The 14,684-nt window shown below is 38.3% G+C and overlaps 1 protein-coding gene and 1 pseudogene across 1 annotated transcript; both read left to right on the top strand.

The window, feature by feature from the left end:
* The first annotated feature begins 978 nt into the window (after positions 1-978).
* Positions 979-1,097, top strand: LOC112473827 (annotated as a pseudogene).
* A 1,663-nt stretch (positions 1,098-2,760) lies between these two features.
* NOXRED1 (NADP dependent oxidoreductase domain containing 1) lies at positions 2,761-14,203 on the top strand. Its single transcript, XM_006925483.3, has 6 exons — positions 2,761-2,921; positions 4,643-4,839; positions 7,764-7,944; positions 8,543-8,694; positions 9,547-9,769; positions 13,469-14,203. Exons 1-6 carry the CDS (start codon positions 2,767-2,769, stop codon positions 13,644-13,646), a joined length of 1,086 nt encoding a protein of 361 aa, XP_006925545.1. The 5' UTR covers positions 2,761-2,766; the 3' UTR covers positions 13,647-14,203.
* Positions 14,204-14,684: the final 481 nt, after the last annotated feature.

Here is a 14,684-nt window from a genome sequence, read left to right as displayed (position 1 = left end):
GTCTTCAAATAACAGTGGTAACTAAGTTAGCATATCAGTCAGGGTTCATTTAGAGGAACAGACCACTGGGAATACAGTCTGCGTGTCTGTCTATCTAATCTGTATGTGGGATTCATTACAGGAGTTTGACCTTACTCAAGAATTAAGGTTGGTTAAACAGTCTCTGGGTTATCTGCATGGCTGGTGTAGAGCTGGAAATCCATGGGGCAGACGGTGGGGAAGGCAAGATGGGTATAAAGTGAGGGGAGAGCAAAGACAAGCTGGAGCCCATGGGAATGTATTGGAACCTGTGTCAGCTCTTACTGCCTCTAGTCTTAAAGTGGGTGTCCTGCAGGAGAAGCTAGCTGGTGGCCTATCTCACAGAGCTGAACACAGACCTGTCCCGGGAGTGTGAAAAACTGCAGCGGGGTGCAGGGGAAAGTATAGCAGCTGCAGGCCCAGCTACTGCCCCTCACCAACAGGATCACCAGCAGACAACCAAAGTGGCTGCCCCAACCTCACAAGCATAAACACACACTGGCTGCCACTTCACTTCCACCCTCCAGATCTTACACAAAAATCTCTCTTGTGGCACACCCTAACCAGAAACACACACAGAGAGAAAATTCTGAACAATATAAGTCAGTCTAACCTACTTAACATGTAATGAAGCCACAACCACTGGATCCCCATTTTTGAGAATGAGGAAGTGAAGGATGGGCCCGGAGTCCACGCTCGTACAGGTTAACCTGTGCTGTGTTGGTCATGCTGAGCTGGGACATTCGGAGCTCCTCCTTCAGATCAGGAAATATCACTCTGTGACATTAGGTTGAACTACCCACCCACTGTTTTGGTCTAAGGAAGTGCTTCTTAGACTTGATGAGAACTTCCACACTCTTCAAGTACTGGAGACTGCTTTTAAAGAGATTGAGAGTCTGCAGAGAACTTCCACACTCTTCAAGTACTGGAGACTGCTTCAGTCTCTTCAAGACTCTTCAAGTCTGCAGCCCTGCCACCCTGAAGGTGCCTGATCTCGTCTGATCTCGGAAGCTAAGCAGGTTTGGTCCTGGTTAGTACTTGGATGAGAGACCACCCAGGAATACCAGGTGCTGTAGGAGTAAAAAAAAAAAAAAAAAGAAAATTAAAGAAAAACAAACACCAAGACAAGTACTGAAACCACAGACAGAAAACAAAACAAACAAACAAACAAAAAAACAGAACAAGAGTGATGCAGCCATCCTATAAAAGGGATTAGAGAAGCCAGCCATGAAAAGTCACACATTGAATGATTCCATTCATATGAAATATCCAGAAAAGGTAACTCTATGGAGACAAAAAGCAGATTGGTGGTTTCCAGCTGATTGCAGGGTGGGAGTAACTCTGTAATGGGTACAGGTTTCCTTTGTGGGGGGTGAAAATGTTTTGGAGCTAAAGAAGGGTAGAGGATGCACAGCATTGTGAACATACTGAATTGTTCACTTTCAATTGGCTATGTTATGTGAATTTCGCCTCAGTAAAAACCATTTTTAATTTAAATGCAGATTAGAGACAAGTAGTTGTGAATTCTGATCTCAATTTCACTATTGCTATACAAAAGAATTTTGATATCATTTTCCCCAGTTTTATTTAGATATAATTGACAAATAGTATGTATCAAGATGTACAACATGGTATTTTGATAGACATTGTGAAATGATTACTACAATCAAGTTAAATAACATGTCTATCATTTCAAAGCTACCTTTTTGTGTGTGTGTGGTGAAAACACTTAAGATCTACTCTTAGCAAATTTCAAGTATACAATATATAACAGTATTATTAACTATAGTTATCATAATGTACATTAGATCCCCAGAACTTATCTTATTCATTGATTTCTTGAGCACAAAAATAAGGGTTTTGAAAACTCCATGTGTATGGCTAAGATCTATATGACGTTCCAGTCTGCAAAAAAAATCTAGTAGTCCAGACTCTCTGTTGGGAAAAGAGAGTCCCACACTGCCCTTGTGTAGCACTAAGAAGTAGTGAAAGAAATTTGTGTCCTCATGTTGCAGGTGGGGAGAGCCTCTAAGTGAGGCTGGCCCCTTTAAGACTCTGAGACTGAAGTAATCTGGTAGCTAATGAGTCATAATGACAATTTTCTTGGGTAATTCTCCTTGGAAATGTAGTTATTACCCTTGGGGACCAGAAGTAATGAGAAGCAGAGCCATCTTTTCAGTTGGGGTGGTGAGAGATATATGTAGATGGGCTTATACCTCTCTGGCTTCATTTTCTAAAATTTAGATGTCTCTGTTCTACACAAGGGACCATGATATTTAATTTTAGCTCTTTTCTTTCTGTGGGGAACACAGTTTAGTGAAAGGGAAGAATTTCTTTGAAACACAGTCTCAGTGTTCAGTTCTATTTCTGAAACTTAGGAGGGAATAGGAGGGAGTCCCAGCCTAAGAGCACCTGTGAAGCCCACTGCTAGTGTAAGTGGCACCTACTGAAAGAAGAGCCTGTAGCCTATGTGGAGGAACATTACTTTGAATTTTTGTTCGGGTTTTTAATGAATTCGAGTATTCTCAATTCATGGTCAGTCAGTGCTTAGGAGTCCTCCAGGACTCACGCTGAAACAAAGAAGTGGATGAGAGCTGCAAGTTCAGAGCAGGGAGGAGTGAGGTGCTGAAGCCCACCACTATGAGAGCTTGTGGCTTGGGCATACACTTGGGTATAGATTCCCTCTTCTTCCAGGACAGGGAGCCAAACTGATTGCTCTTTGTCACCGCAGGAGATGGTGGCTTGAAAATGGACTTGCTAGAGGGCCTTGAATCTCTGCAGTTTGAGTATGGGATGGAAGAGGAAGACCGCAGCTGGCTGTATTTGCAGGGTCGTTCTCGGGGGCTTATGATCAAGGCCTGTGCCCACGCAACCTTCTTCTGCAAGCTCCTCTATAATTTGAGGTAAGCTAGTTCTCCAGGGTCAGACAGATGCAGAAGAATCTCACTGTGGAGAATCTAAACGACTTAAACTTTTTATATTGGAGGATAACTTTGGCAAGGGGAGTGTCTTTCTACCTTTTCCAACCCACCACAGTCAATTACTCCTGGTCTAAAAAACACAAAGGAAATGTATACCAGGGCCCTTTGGCTGTGGTTTTGTAATAAAGCATGGATTAGTGGCGATTTCCTTTCAGTGGGTAGCTCGATTAGATGATTGATTCATTCATATATTCATTCATTCATTCACTCATCAAGAGGACTAGCTTGTCTTCCACAGCTACTAACATCTAGCCATTCCATGGCTATTGGCTGAAAATAGAATCAATTCCTCATTTGGAGGCTGAGCTAGTAGTGGAATGCTCCTTCACAGGAAAGCTACCTGGGACTTTGGGGGTCCCCCTATGGCCAGATGAGTTGCTTGAAACCAGGAATACTGATTTGCAAAGAAGCTTTCAGGTCAGTCCTGACTTCTGATATCTTTGTACAGTGTGGCTTCAGAAACTTAAATAGGGGGCATGTAAGAGCCAGGTACCTAGGACTAAGCTCCTGTATTCTGTAACTCTAGGTCATTCTTGGAGCATTTGTCTCCGGCTCAAGTCTACTTCTCACTTTTCTTTTCTCCAAAATTAGATTAACTACTCAATGGTGGGACCAGATCTGATTGAACATGTTATGGATACAGTATATACCCAAGGAGGCAGGCCACTCAATGAGTTTGCTGATTGGCTGATTGATAAGGATGCACAGACCTATTGGTTGCATCCAAGAGTAGTGAAAAACCAATACATGAAACTTCCAGGAGGCATTTTATGTTTGGAAGGATCAGACACCATGAGAAAACACTCTCTTTTCAACCAAGAGAGAAAGAAGCCTTAAATAGAATATGGCTTGTGATACTTACATGGAAACTCCAGAGCTTTAATTTTAAAAACTCCAATGTTTACAGAAACACAGAACAAATATAAGGTTGTCATATAACAACATAAAACAATGCCTTATGCGTTCAGGGATCAGACTTTGTTCATCTTGGGCCAAGGGAACAATCCAGAACCAACAGTAAATGAACCTCTGGAAAGAGAGAATCCTTGATCCTCAGTTTTTCAGGTCTGTTTTCCCTTATAAACCATTTACTTTGATAAATCACATGTTTGAAAAAAGCTAAGTTACTTGGTTTCCTGGATCTGTGCAGAACTGAAATAGGAAATTAGAAAGAGTAGGTGTATGGGGTGTATGGTAGGAGAGGGCGTGTTCATCCTGATGGCAATGGAAATTTGCCATCAGGAAGAGCGCACAGGAAACAAGGAACAGGCCAACAGTGTTTCAGGATGCGTATAACGGCAGCTGTTCACAATGATGGTTCCTACTTAAAGAACAGGTTGAATATTCAGACCTTGTGTTTAAGAAGGCAGGGAAATGCACAACACAAGTAACAAAAAAGTTCATTAAAAAATGTTTTAAACAAGTTTTTGTCCTTTGAAGGGGTATGCTTTACTTTCTGGAAAATTCACTGAGGAACATTTCCTTCCCTAGTGATGCTGGATAAGTGGTATATAATTGGAATGCCTTGTCTCTGAAGTACTTAAGGTGCCACCAGGCTACCAAATGAGGAAGTTAAAGCAAAGAACGTCAGAGGTTGAAAGTGAGTGTGTATTTATGTATGCACCTGTGTGTTCATTCTCCAGGAAATCATTACCTAAGAAGGAAACTTCCAGACGTCCCTTGAGTAGATCTCTTGACAACACTCCTGATGATGATGAGTTCAAGGTGGGCATCATTGGAGGCGGCCACCTCGGGAAGCAGCTGGCTCGTGTACTCCTTCGGCTTGTCCCCATTCCTGTTCAGAAGCTGCGGATCTCCACTCGGAGGCCAGAGGCCCTGGGTGAGGAGCTGTATGTGGCAGAAAGGGGGTTTGGTTGCGCTCTTTAGGTGTTGATGGGGCTATGTCGGAAAGGAATCCTCGTGTGTAGCATGCTGAATTCTCAGCTTGCTAGCCCCAAGAAAAGCTAGGAAGATGGTTTTTTTAACTTCTTCCTTAAAACAACTTTCTTTTCCACTTAAATGTTTTATAGCCATCTCTCCTTCCTGTGCCTGTGGTGGTGAGACATCTTTCTGGGTCTTTGATACAGAGAAGCTTTCCAAACAGAGTTCAGACTTTTTAAATGGACTAGTTAGAGTCTGGTGGGTGTTAACCGGTTCCAAACATTTGGCCTTGTGCTTTTAAAAATAACATTTAATGAATTTTTAAAAGTGTTTTGTAATGATTTCATTTACTAATCTATGGCGATAAAAACCGTAATGGTTGCTTCTGGGGAGACTGAGAGAACTTTCAAGGAGGTAGAAATGTTCTGTATCTTGAAAGAGGTATGAGTTAAATGTTCTGTATCTTGAAAGAGGTATGAGTTACATATATTTGTTAAAAATGAGCAGACTATGTACTTCAGATCTGCGTGTTGCAGTGTATGTAAATTATGCTTCGACAGTTTTTTAAAATGTAAAATAATATGTGCATACAATAGAAAATTTATAAAATTACTCTATGTGGAAGTAAATAATAACTACCTATAATTCCCTTACCGGGGTTATCATTTCCTTTCTATTTTTTTTCTGATTATCTCAGATTATATCAGTAATGGACACTATACCAAATTGTTTATATTCTGCCTTTTTCATTGAATGTATTATGAGCATATTCTCATATTATTTAACTTTTTTCAAAGTCATGATTTTAAAGTTGTATAGTATTACAAAGTATAGCTATATGATAATTTATGTAACTGTGCTTTGTTTAGTTGGATTTCCTTGCACATAACTTAAAAAATAAAATTACCCTGTCAATAGGTGTCGCTTTATTAAGATATTTATGTGTAATAAACTGCACATTTTTAAAGTATTCAATTTGATGTTTTGACACATGTATACACCTGTGAAATTATCAACACTATCAAAGTAATGAACTTATCCATCACCTCCAAAGGTTCCTTGTAATTCCTATCTCTCTACCTCCCTGCATGCAGTCTGTCTGTCCCCCAGCCAGGAAACCACTGATCTGATTTGTCACCGTTGATTAGTCTGCATTTTCTAGAATTTTATACAAATAGAATTATACAGTTTGTACTTTTGTTTGGTCTGACTTCTTTCACTTCATACGATTATTTTGAGATGTATCCATGTCGTTTCCTGTATTGATATCCTTTTTGTTTCTGAGTAGTATTCATTGTATTAGTATTCCACAGTTAATTCATCTGTTGAAGGACATTCAAGTTGTTTCTAGTTTTTGGCTGTTATAAATAAAGCTGCCATGAACATTTGTGTACAAATAATAGTGTGAACGAATACTTTTATTTTTCTTGGGTGAACACCTGGGAGTGGAATAGATGGGTCATATGGTAGGTATATTTGATTTTTAAAGAAACTTCTAATGTATTTTTTCAAATCAACTTTCAAAAAAGGTAGTTCGGGTGGAAACTTTCACCAGGATTGTGTAAGAACACCCATTTCTCTACATTCTTGTCAATTCTAGGCATCTTTTTTTTTTTAAATCACTATTTTAATATGCTTTTAAAATTTTTCTCATTTTAATACATCTTTCACTGATCACTAGAATAGTTGAGTATTTTTTATAGGTTTATGTCTATTTCTATTTTTTTGAGTTCTTTTTGTCCAATTTTTTCTGCTGGAGTGCCTATATTTTTCTTACTGATTTGTAAATGTTCTTTCTTTATTAAGGAAGCTTTAAAAAAACCTTACCAACTCTAGGCAAATTTAAAAAATCTCATCAATAGGATTAGTATAAATAATATTTCAATAAAGTATATATATTATTTGGGAAGCAATATATTTATTAATAATAAAGTTACATTTTTGAATACCACTGCATGTTGCTTGTGTAAAGAAGCAAGAATTCAAAATGCTCGGCATCTAGGTACTTCTGAGAAGCACATATGAAAAGAAGGATGGATGTGCATGTTTTCCAAACTTCCTACCTGGAAGTACCTGAGTACCCAGATAATCTAAACATCAAACTTATCGTGTACTCTTAATGTTTAAGATAAGAAGTGACCTCTCCAGTGTCTAATATTCTCTTTTTCAATAATATAACATACTACCGTATTTACATTTTCACTTTTGAAAATATATGTTACAATAAGTGCAACCAAGTGATTTGCTGCCAAGGGGTGTTTTTATGCAACTACCTGCTTTATCACATTTCTCTTCACTTTTATAAATATCTTAACATTAAATTGTTAAGACAGAAACTAAGTATATTTTCCCAAACTCCTCCCAATATCTGCCCTATCCTCTTCCACTCTCAGTTTTTCCTACCAACTCAAGCCAGTTAGCTGTGTAACTTTGGCCTCATAACATAAATTTTTGATACCTCAGTTTCCTCGTCTATAACATAGAAATTACACTAGTCTCTGCCTCATAAGGTCCTTGTGAGGATTCCCTTAGATAATGCATATAAAGTACTTTGCACATGATAAGACTTCAGTAAATTGGAGCAGAAGGCTTCTTTCAGATTATTTTCTTCCTCAAAAAAAATCTGAAAAATTCTAGCATTTGGTCTGAAAGTAAGATAAGGATGAACTATCATCTCAAGCACTACTGTGGTGGCACCAGCTGCTTTAGCAGTGAGGGTAGGGCATTGTTGTGTGGATTTTAGAAGGCATGAGGAAATCTCTTCTGATTTATGTGGCACCGAGACTTGAGATAATATAATTGTCATCTTCTTCTCCCCACAGGTGAGGTTTAGGTCAAACTCCTTTGTACTGTGATCTTTCTATCTTCCTTTATTCTTCCCAGATGAGTTCCAGAAACTGGGAATCCAGTGCTCTTACAATAACTCTCGTCTGGTGAATTGGGCCAACGTGATATTCCTCTGCTGCCTGCCGTCTCAGCTGTCTAATATCTGCTCAGAAATTCAAACCAGCCTTGAAAAAGCCTGCATTGTGTACAGCTTTGTAGCTGCCGTCCCAATACCCAGGTATCTTGTTAGGGTGAGCACAGAATTGGCAGGACTGCTCCATCTCCTCAGCTCTGGCTTCTGCCTCCCACTTCCACCCAGCTCCTACCTCTTGGAGCTGGCTGTTCCCAGGAGTAAGGTGGAAGCAGCTTCACCTGCAGAAGAACACAGCTGGCCCTTCTGATTGTGTCTTCCCCACTTGAAAACCATACTTGCTGGTGGGACATTTTTCTTTGATGTGCAAATGTTTAGAACTGCAATAGAGCATTGCATTCTACTGCTTGAAGCTGACTAGTGTTCCCCTTGTGCATCGGTGAGAAGGGAAACCACCAGTCAACAGCATGAAGAGTGATTGAGAACATGTGTCAAATATTATTTTTGTACCCCTAGCGTCTAGCCCAGTGCCCGGCAAGTGATAACATTCAGCAAGTGTGTGTTAAGCAGATGGCTGAACAACAGTTCAAGCGATAAGTAGTGCCCTCAGCACTGACCTACACCCACGTCTGCCCCTGAGAAGTGCTGTGCAGGGGTCTGTTGGGGTTGGACGTGAACTCAGTGGATCACGTGGTTTATTCCGGTCCTGACCCTGCACTCCCTGTCTTGGTGGCTTTCCTTTCAGGTTGAAACTCCTATTGAACCACACCAATATCTTGCGGCCTCAGTATCAGTGTTTTGAAGGTTTTGTCAACATCTGGGGGGCCAATAAAGAAATCGTAGCTGCTCTCCAAGATCCTTCGATTCTTCAGGCTACCTGCCCCTACGATCCTACTGGTAAAATGGCTTACCTTATTTTTGGCACTTTTGAAAATTACCTCTCGGCCTGTTGGTATCTTATTAAATTTCTCTGTGTGTGTTTTGGGGGCTGTGTGTGTGTGTATGTGTAAGACTGGGTGGGTGTGTGTGTGTGTGTGTGTGTGTGTGTGTAAGATTGGGTGGTTGTGGGGGGAGTACAAGCTAGATACATTCTCAGCCATTTAGGTAGGTTTTTCGTATTTTATTTTTATTTTTTAATTTTTCAGTTACAGTTGTCATACGATATTATATCAGTTTCAGATGTACAGCATAGTGATTAGACATTTATATAACTTATGAAGTGATCACCCTGACAAGTTAGTACTCACCTGACACTATAAATAGTTATTACAATATTATCGACTATATTCCTTATGCTGTACTTTACTCAGCTATTAGGTTTTGTGTGGCAAAAAGCAGTCCTTGTTAGGAAAAGCTGAAATAGGGATGAACTGGAGATGACCAGAGGGGAGAGCCTATTTAAACAGGAAGGTGGAAGTGTCTGGGACTAAATGGTTTTTCCTGCTCTAATCTTCTGGTTTTCCCTAGTCCCTTCTCCTTCTAGGCAAGAACCATTCTAGAGATTCCTTAGAGATGCTTTTGCCGTTAGCAATGCCCACACCAGCCATACCTGTCCTCCTGTGGCGGAGTTAATACATGATGTGTCTTAAGGGCACAAAAAGGGTTCTTGGCCTAGGAAGGAGGAGTGTTTGCTTACTTTGAGGTTCATATGACCAACCTGTCTGGGAAAAAAGTATAGGGTTTATCTCAGGTTCTGTGCAAACCTTTTTTGTTGTGCTAACTGTTATTTCCCTTGTCATTGGTGTGTAGGGGGAATAACCCTCAATATCAAGTGGCTAGAGGGAGTATTCTATGCAATGCTAAACATCTGCACGGCAACGAACATGCCCCACCCAAATGCGCTGCAGCTTCTGAATGAACTGTTCCTCTCTGTGCACTTCGAGGGCTGTGAGAAAGACAGAGAATCTTGCCCAAAATTTAAATTAAAAGATGTTGTCAGCAAAGTCTATGCCAATAACCTGTCTCAGGGAAGGTAAGGTACTACAGCTGGCCATTCTCACTTCTCTCACTTTTCCTTTCAGGTTATCTTTAAAAATTTATAAAAATACATTCTTGTAAAAAATCCAACTAGTGGAAGAGTGAAAGCCCTCATTTGTTCCCCGAATACCATTTCATAGACTTTACCTCTAATTGTTTTTATATTTTTGTCTTTTTATCTATACATTTACAAACATATATTTATGCTGTCATATTATAACATGTATGCATGTCTATATCTAGATATACATTTTAGAAACATAGGAACTATATATACATAGGAACTATATCTATGCATTTTCACTTTCTATGTCATGGATTCATTCTGTGTTAGTATAATCATATCTATTTCATGTATGAGCAACTGCATAGGCATCCATTGGATACATTTATTTAATTAAATTTATTCATCAGTATTTCCTCTTGATGCTGAGGTAGTTTCCCCTGCACCAAATTTTACATAAAGGGCTGCATTGAACATTATTGTACTTACTTTGCATACTTATACCAGTATTTCTGTTGGATGAATAGCTGGAATAATATTTCTGGGTCAGAGATTATATGTATTTTATGTTTGACAGGTATCCCCAAATTGCTTATTGAGAACATGGGGCTTATTTTCATTTCTAACAGTGTATGAGAGTGCCATTGCTCTATAGCTTCAAAGCTATAAGAGCAATCATTTTAATCTCTGATAATCTAATAGGGGAAATTTCTGCCCTTGTCACCAGTGCCTTTCCTTGTCCCTAAATTCACCAGCCACTTTCAGATCCCCTTTTTCCTTGACTATTAAACATGCCATCCTTCTTGAAGCGGTCTCTTATCTTGGCTTTCATCATACCCTCACATTCTCATTTCCCCCCGTCTCTCTGGCTCCTCATTTGTCAGTTCCTCCTCTACCCTACTCTTAAGTCTAGGAGTTTTCAGAGCTCTGTCTTAGGCCTTCCTTCCTTTTCATTTTACTTTGTTCCTGGGTGATCTTTTCCACTTTGCCATCTTTACACTGACAGCACTGACTCTGTACTGCTAGCCTTGATGTCAATTCTGTGTTCGTATTCACCATCTCCACTTATTCTCGTGTCCAAAAGCATACCTGTTCTCATACCTGCTCTTCCAGTGTTTCTTATCTACTTACAAGCTTTTTCACCAGGTTGTTCAAGCCAGAACCCTGGAAGGAGTCCTTGATTCTTCCTTCTCTCTGTATTCTGAGTGATCACCAATAGCCTGTGACACACTTTCACTTTGGGGATTTCCCTTCTCCATTACCCTGGGATCCCCTTCACCTCTCTTATGTTGGATCTCTTTCTGGATCCCTCTTCCTCACCCCTTCACTGTAGTGCATCATGTCCTCTTCCGGTAGCTTCCTTAGAAAATGACGCATAGGAAGTAATTTTTAGAGAATATGTCTGAAAATGTTTTTATTCTAACCTAATATTTTATTGAGAACATAGCCAGGCATAGAATTCTAGGTTAAAAATAATTATTCCTCAGAATTTTGAAGGCATTGCTCCACTGTCTTTTCTGCCTTTAGAACTTCTGTTGAGACGTACAGTGCCATTCTTTTTAAATTCACCCTTTGTCGAATGTTTTTTTTTCTCTGGAAGATTATAGGATCTTTTGCCTTTTGTATCTTGAAATTTTATGATGTGTAATCATGTGAATCTGTTTTAATTCACTGTGTTGGGCACTTGGTGGGATTTTGTTTTCTTAAAAAGATACTATAAAATATATATACAGAAAAGATATATTCCATAAATTCATAAATATCATTTAATAATTATGGTAAAGCAAATACCCAAGAAACTGCCACTCATAAAAGAAACAGAACATTCAGTGGTCCTTTTCATCCTGGATGTCAAGTTCTCCAATCACATCTTTGATAATTTCTCCCCTCCTGTTTTCTCTATTCTCTCTTTCTTAATATCTTATTAGTCAAATGTTGGACCTCCTGGATTAATCCTCTTATTTTCTCTCTCCTATTTTCAGTATCTTTGTCTTTTGCTCTGCTTTCTGAGAGATTTTCTCAATTATAGTGTTTTTGCTATCATATCTTGAGCATATTTTCATTTTTGGTAGATTCTGATTTTCAAAGATTTTTTTTTTTTTAGTCTCCGAATATTCCTTTTTTTATGTAACATCCCCTTGTCATTTCACTATGCAATACCATCTCTTATCCCTTTGAGAATATAAATGATAGCATTTTTTTTTTCTTCTCTGATGAGCCTGTTTCTCCCAAGTTGTTTTCCGATCATTTGTTTTGGTGTCTATCATTCATTTCAGAGGCTTTCTTCAAGTGTGTGGAGAACCTCAAGCACTCCTTGTTTGCTACGTGGTCTTTACTACAGAGTGATTAGGTCAGCTGTTTTCTTGGGAAACTCTGACTATTGGTATCTTTAAATCTTTGGGACCCAACTTGGGGAAAGCAAGCTGTGTTTGTGTGTAGGGAGAGAGGTAGTTTTATCATTCAGTTTATATTTGTTCACTGTATTTCCCCCTTTTTCAGCATATCCCTGCACTCAACGGTGCCCATTGTCCCCCTGTCCAGAGACCCTTTGTTTAACCCTCCCCAGAGAAACCTTTTCTTGGGGAGGAGGAGGGACTGTCTCCTGATTGCGCAGTGTTGGGTAGGGTCCTGGGAGGGTCCCTCTCCTTTTTAAGGTTTTTAACCCATCATCCTCTTTTAAGCTCCATCTTACCCCACTTCCAGATGTACTTGGTCCTATACTTCCTGAGTCTTTGGTGGGTTCTGTGATGTAGATGCACTGTGCTTTGGCTCAGTGTTAGTACTCATCCATATTCTTGACAGCTTCTAAACTCCTTGCTCTTGTGTTCTCTCTCATTCTCATTTCTTTGCCTATTTTTTGTTTCGATTGTTTATTGTTTTGTAGGAGGTTTTCAGTAAGAAATTTTTTTGCGTATTGGAAATGTTTTTCATATTATTTCTCTTCCTTTTTGGTATCTTGCTGTTCAGATTCTAATTTTTGCAGTCAAAACTGTCAAATAACTTTATAACTTCAGGGTTTCAAGTCATAAAGACCTTCTTCATCCCAAAATATTCTACATTTTCTTTTAGGATTTTCTTTTTAAAATATTTAAATCTTTAATCAATTTAGGATTTTTAATATCTTTTATTTATTCATTTTTGAAAGCCAATTGTCATGACACTATTTAGAGAACAGCCAATCCTTTTCCTACCAATCTGAACTGATTTTTATCATTTGCTAAACTGCAAGATATTCATGGACATATTAATTTCTACTTCTTTCCCCACAGAGTTGAAGCGAATATCTTTTTTTAAAAAGAAGATATCTTAAAAGAAATGAGATCTCTTCCATTTTTAATGTCCATGATCCTCTTATGTATTCTCTTTCTAAATTCAAGGAAAATATACTGAAAAGGATGTCAATGTCATTATTATAATCATTCTCTAATTATGAATTCCTCCCCAAAAGCACTTAGAGAAATGTACATAAATGTGAAAACTCGTAGTACAATTAAATTCACATATTGAATAGTTTCAGCTGAATTTTTAATTTCACTATGAATTTTAATTAGTTTGACATAGAAAGTGAAGAAACTTATTTCCAAGTAGAGGAAAACTTTCTTTAGAGGAAATATTTACAGCCAAATTGGATGTATTGAACAGACAAAAAAGTAACAGTGTTTTTTGTTGTTGTTGTTTTTCCCACCCCAGGCCTTTCCCCTGGTTTGATCTGACTGCTGTTCAACTCAGGGAAACTCCTTTTAGCCAGCATCTCTTAACCAGTACTGTGCTCCGGGACCACCTTACCCATCTATACTGTGACTTATTTGGCATCTCCCTAACCAAAGAACAACAGCCAGTGGTTTCCATGGGTTCTCCCACCCAATAAGACAGTGACCTCAGGAATCAGGATTTTTTTCCTCCCTCTACAATGGTTGTGACCTTGTTATCACAATTGACAGTGAGAAACATGTGACTGTATGGTGTTTGCCATAGGTTAGGCACTAAGGAATTAGAACATTGTACTGATAGCTCTTTAAAAGGTAGAATAAAACAAGAGGTCCTTTACATTGGTATATTTTTGTGCATCTGGCTTTTAGAAGTAACCAAATGAAATTACATAACTTGACAAATTTAAGTAAGCTGCTTCCCCAGGAAAGCCTTTTTAATACAAATTATCTCTCTTCTAAAAGCTAAATTCAAGAAGTTATAATGTCATTATTAGAGTTACATATTGCAGCTTCTTTTCCTGTAGCAGTATGTAGCTGACAAATGATAGCTTTATTTTCCTATTATTTTAGCTAGAGGAGTAAAATGTGTGGTAAACAATTAATTATGACTCATTTCATGCATACTTTAGCTATATATGTTTTCTGGTACTATCTTATTTAAAGTTGTTTCCATTTAAAGCATTTAACCCCCCGCCAAAAAAAAAAAAAACCAACTAAAAAAAGGTAAAGCATTTTAAACCATAAAAACATTAATAGCTGATATTTATATTAAATGGTTAAAAGTAATTTATAAAATATAGATCTTATTCCTATAGTGCAAATTTGTTTTCCTTGTTTTGCAAATAATTTTATGTCAATTATATAGAGAACAGCAGTGACCATGAAGTTGGGAAAGGGTGACTGATTATACTCTATCATTAAAGAGAACCACTGTATGTTAAATGTTAAAGTGCTTTTAACAAAAACATTCACTATATAAGTAAATGACCATGATCTTGAGTGAATAAAAAATTACATTTTTCTTTCTTGCATATTTGTGAGCCAGGCAAACTCAATAGTATTGAATGGTTTGAGATAAAATTTTAATAGTCCAACTTGGGAAAAAAAATTAGATTCATCATCAAATATTAACACTCAGAACGACTGCTAATTTGAGGCACTGTCCCTTCTCTCAGTAGAAAAAGAAAGAAATGTAT

This window comes from Pteropus alecto, unplaced genomic scaffold (genome assembly GCF_000325575.1).
Source record: "Pteropus alecto unplaced genomic scaffold, ASM32557v1 scaffold8, whole genome shotgun sequence".
Classification (NCBI taxonomy): Eukaryota; Metazoa; Chordata; class Mammalia; order Chiroptera; family Pteropodidae; genus Pteropus; species Pteropus alecto.
This window is presented reverse-complemented; position numbering and strand designations above follow the sequence as displayed.

What these genes read in the sequence shown, in the direction of transcription:
- NOXRED1 (XM_006925483.3), top strand. Translation starts at nt 2,767, where the DNA reads ATGGACTTGCTAGAGGGCCTTGAATCTCTGCAGTTTGAGTATGGGATG. An exon ending in TCGGAGGCCAGAGGCCCTGG is followed by an intron (nt 4,840 to 7,763) that starts GTGAGGAGCTGT and finishes TATTCTTCCCAG; the next exon opens with ATGAGTTCCAGAAACTGGGA. An exon ending in GCTGCCGTCCCAATACCCAG is followed by an intron (nt 7,945 to 8,542) that starts GTATCTTGTTAG and finishes CTTTCCTTTCAG; the next exon opens with GTTGAAACTCCTATTGAACC.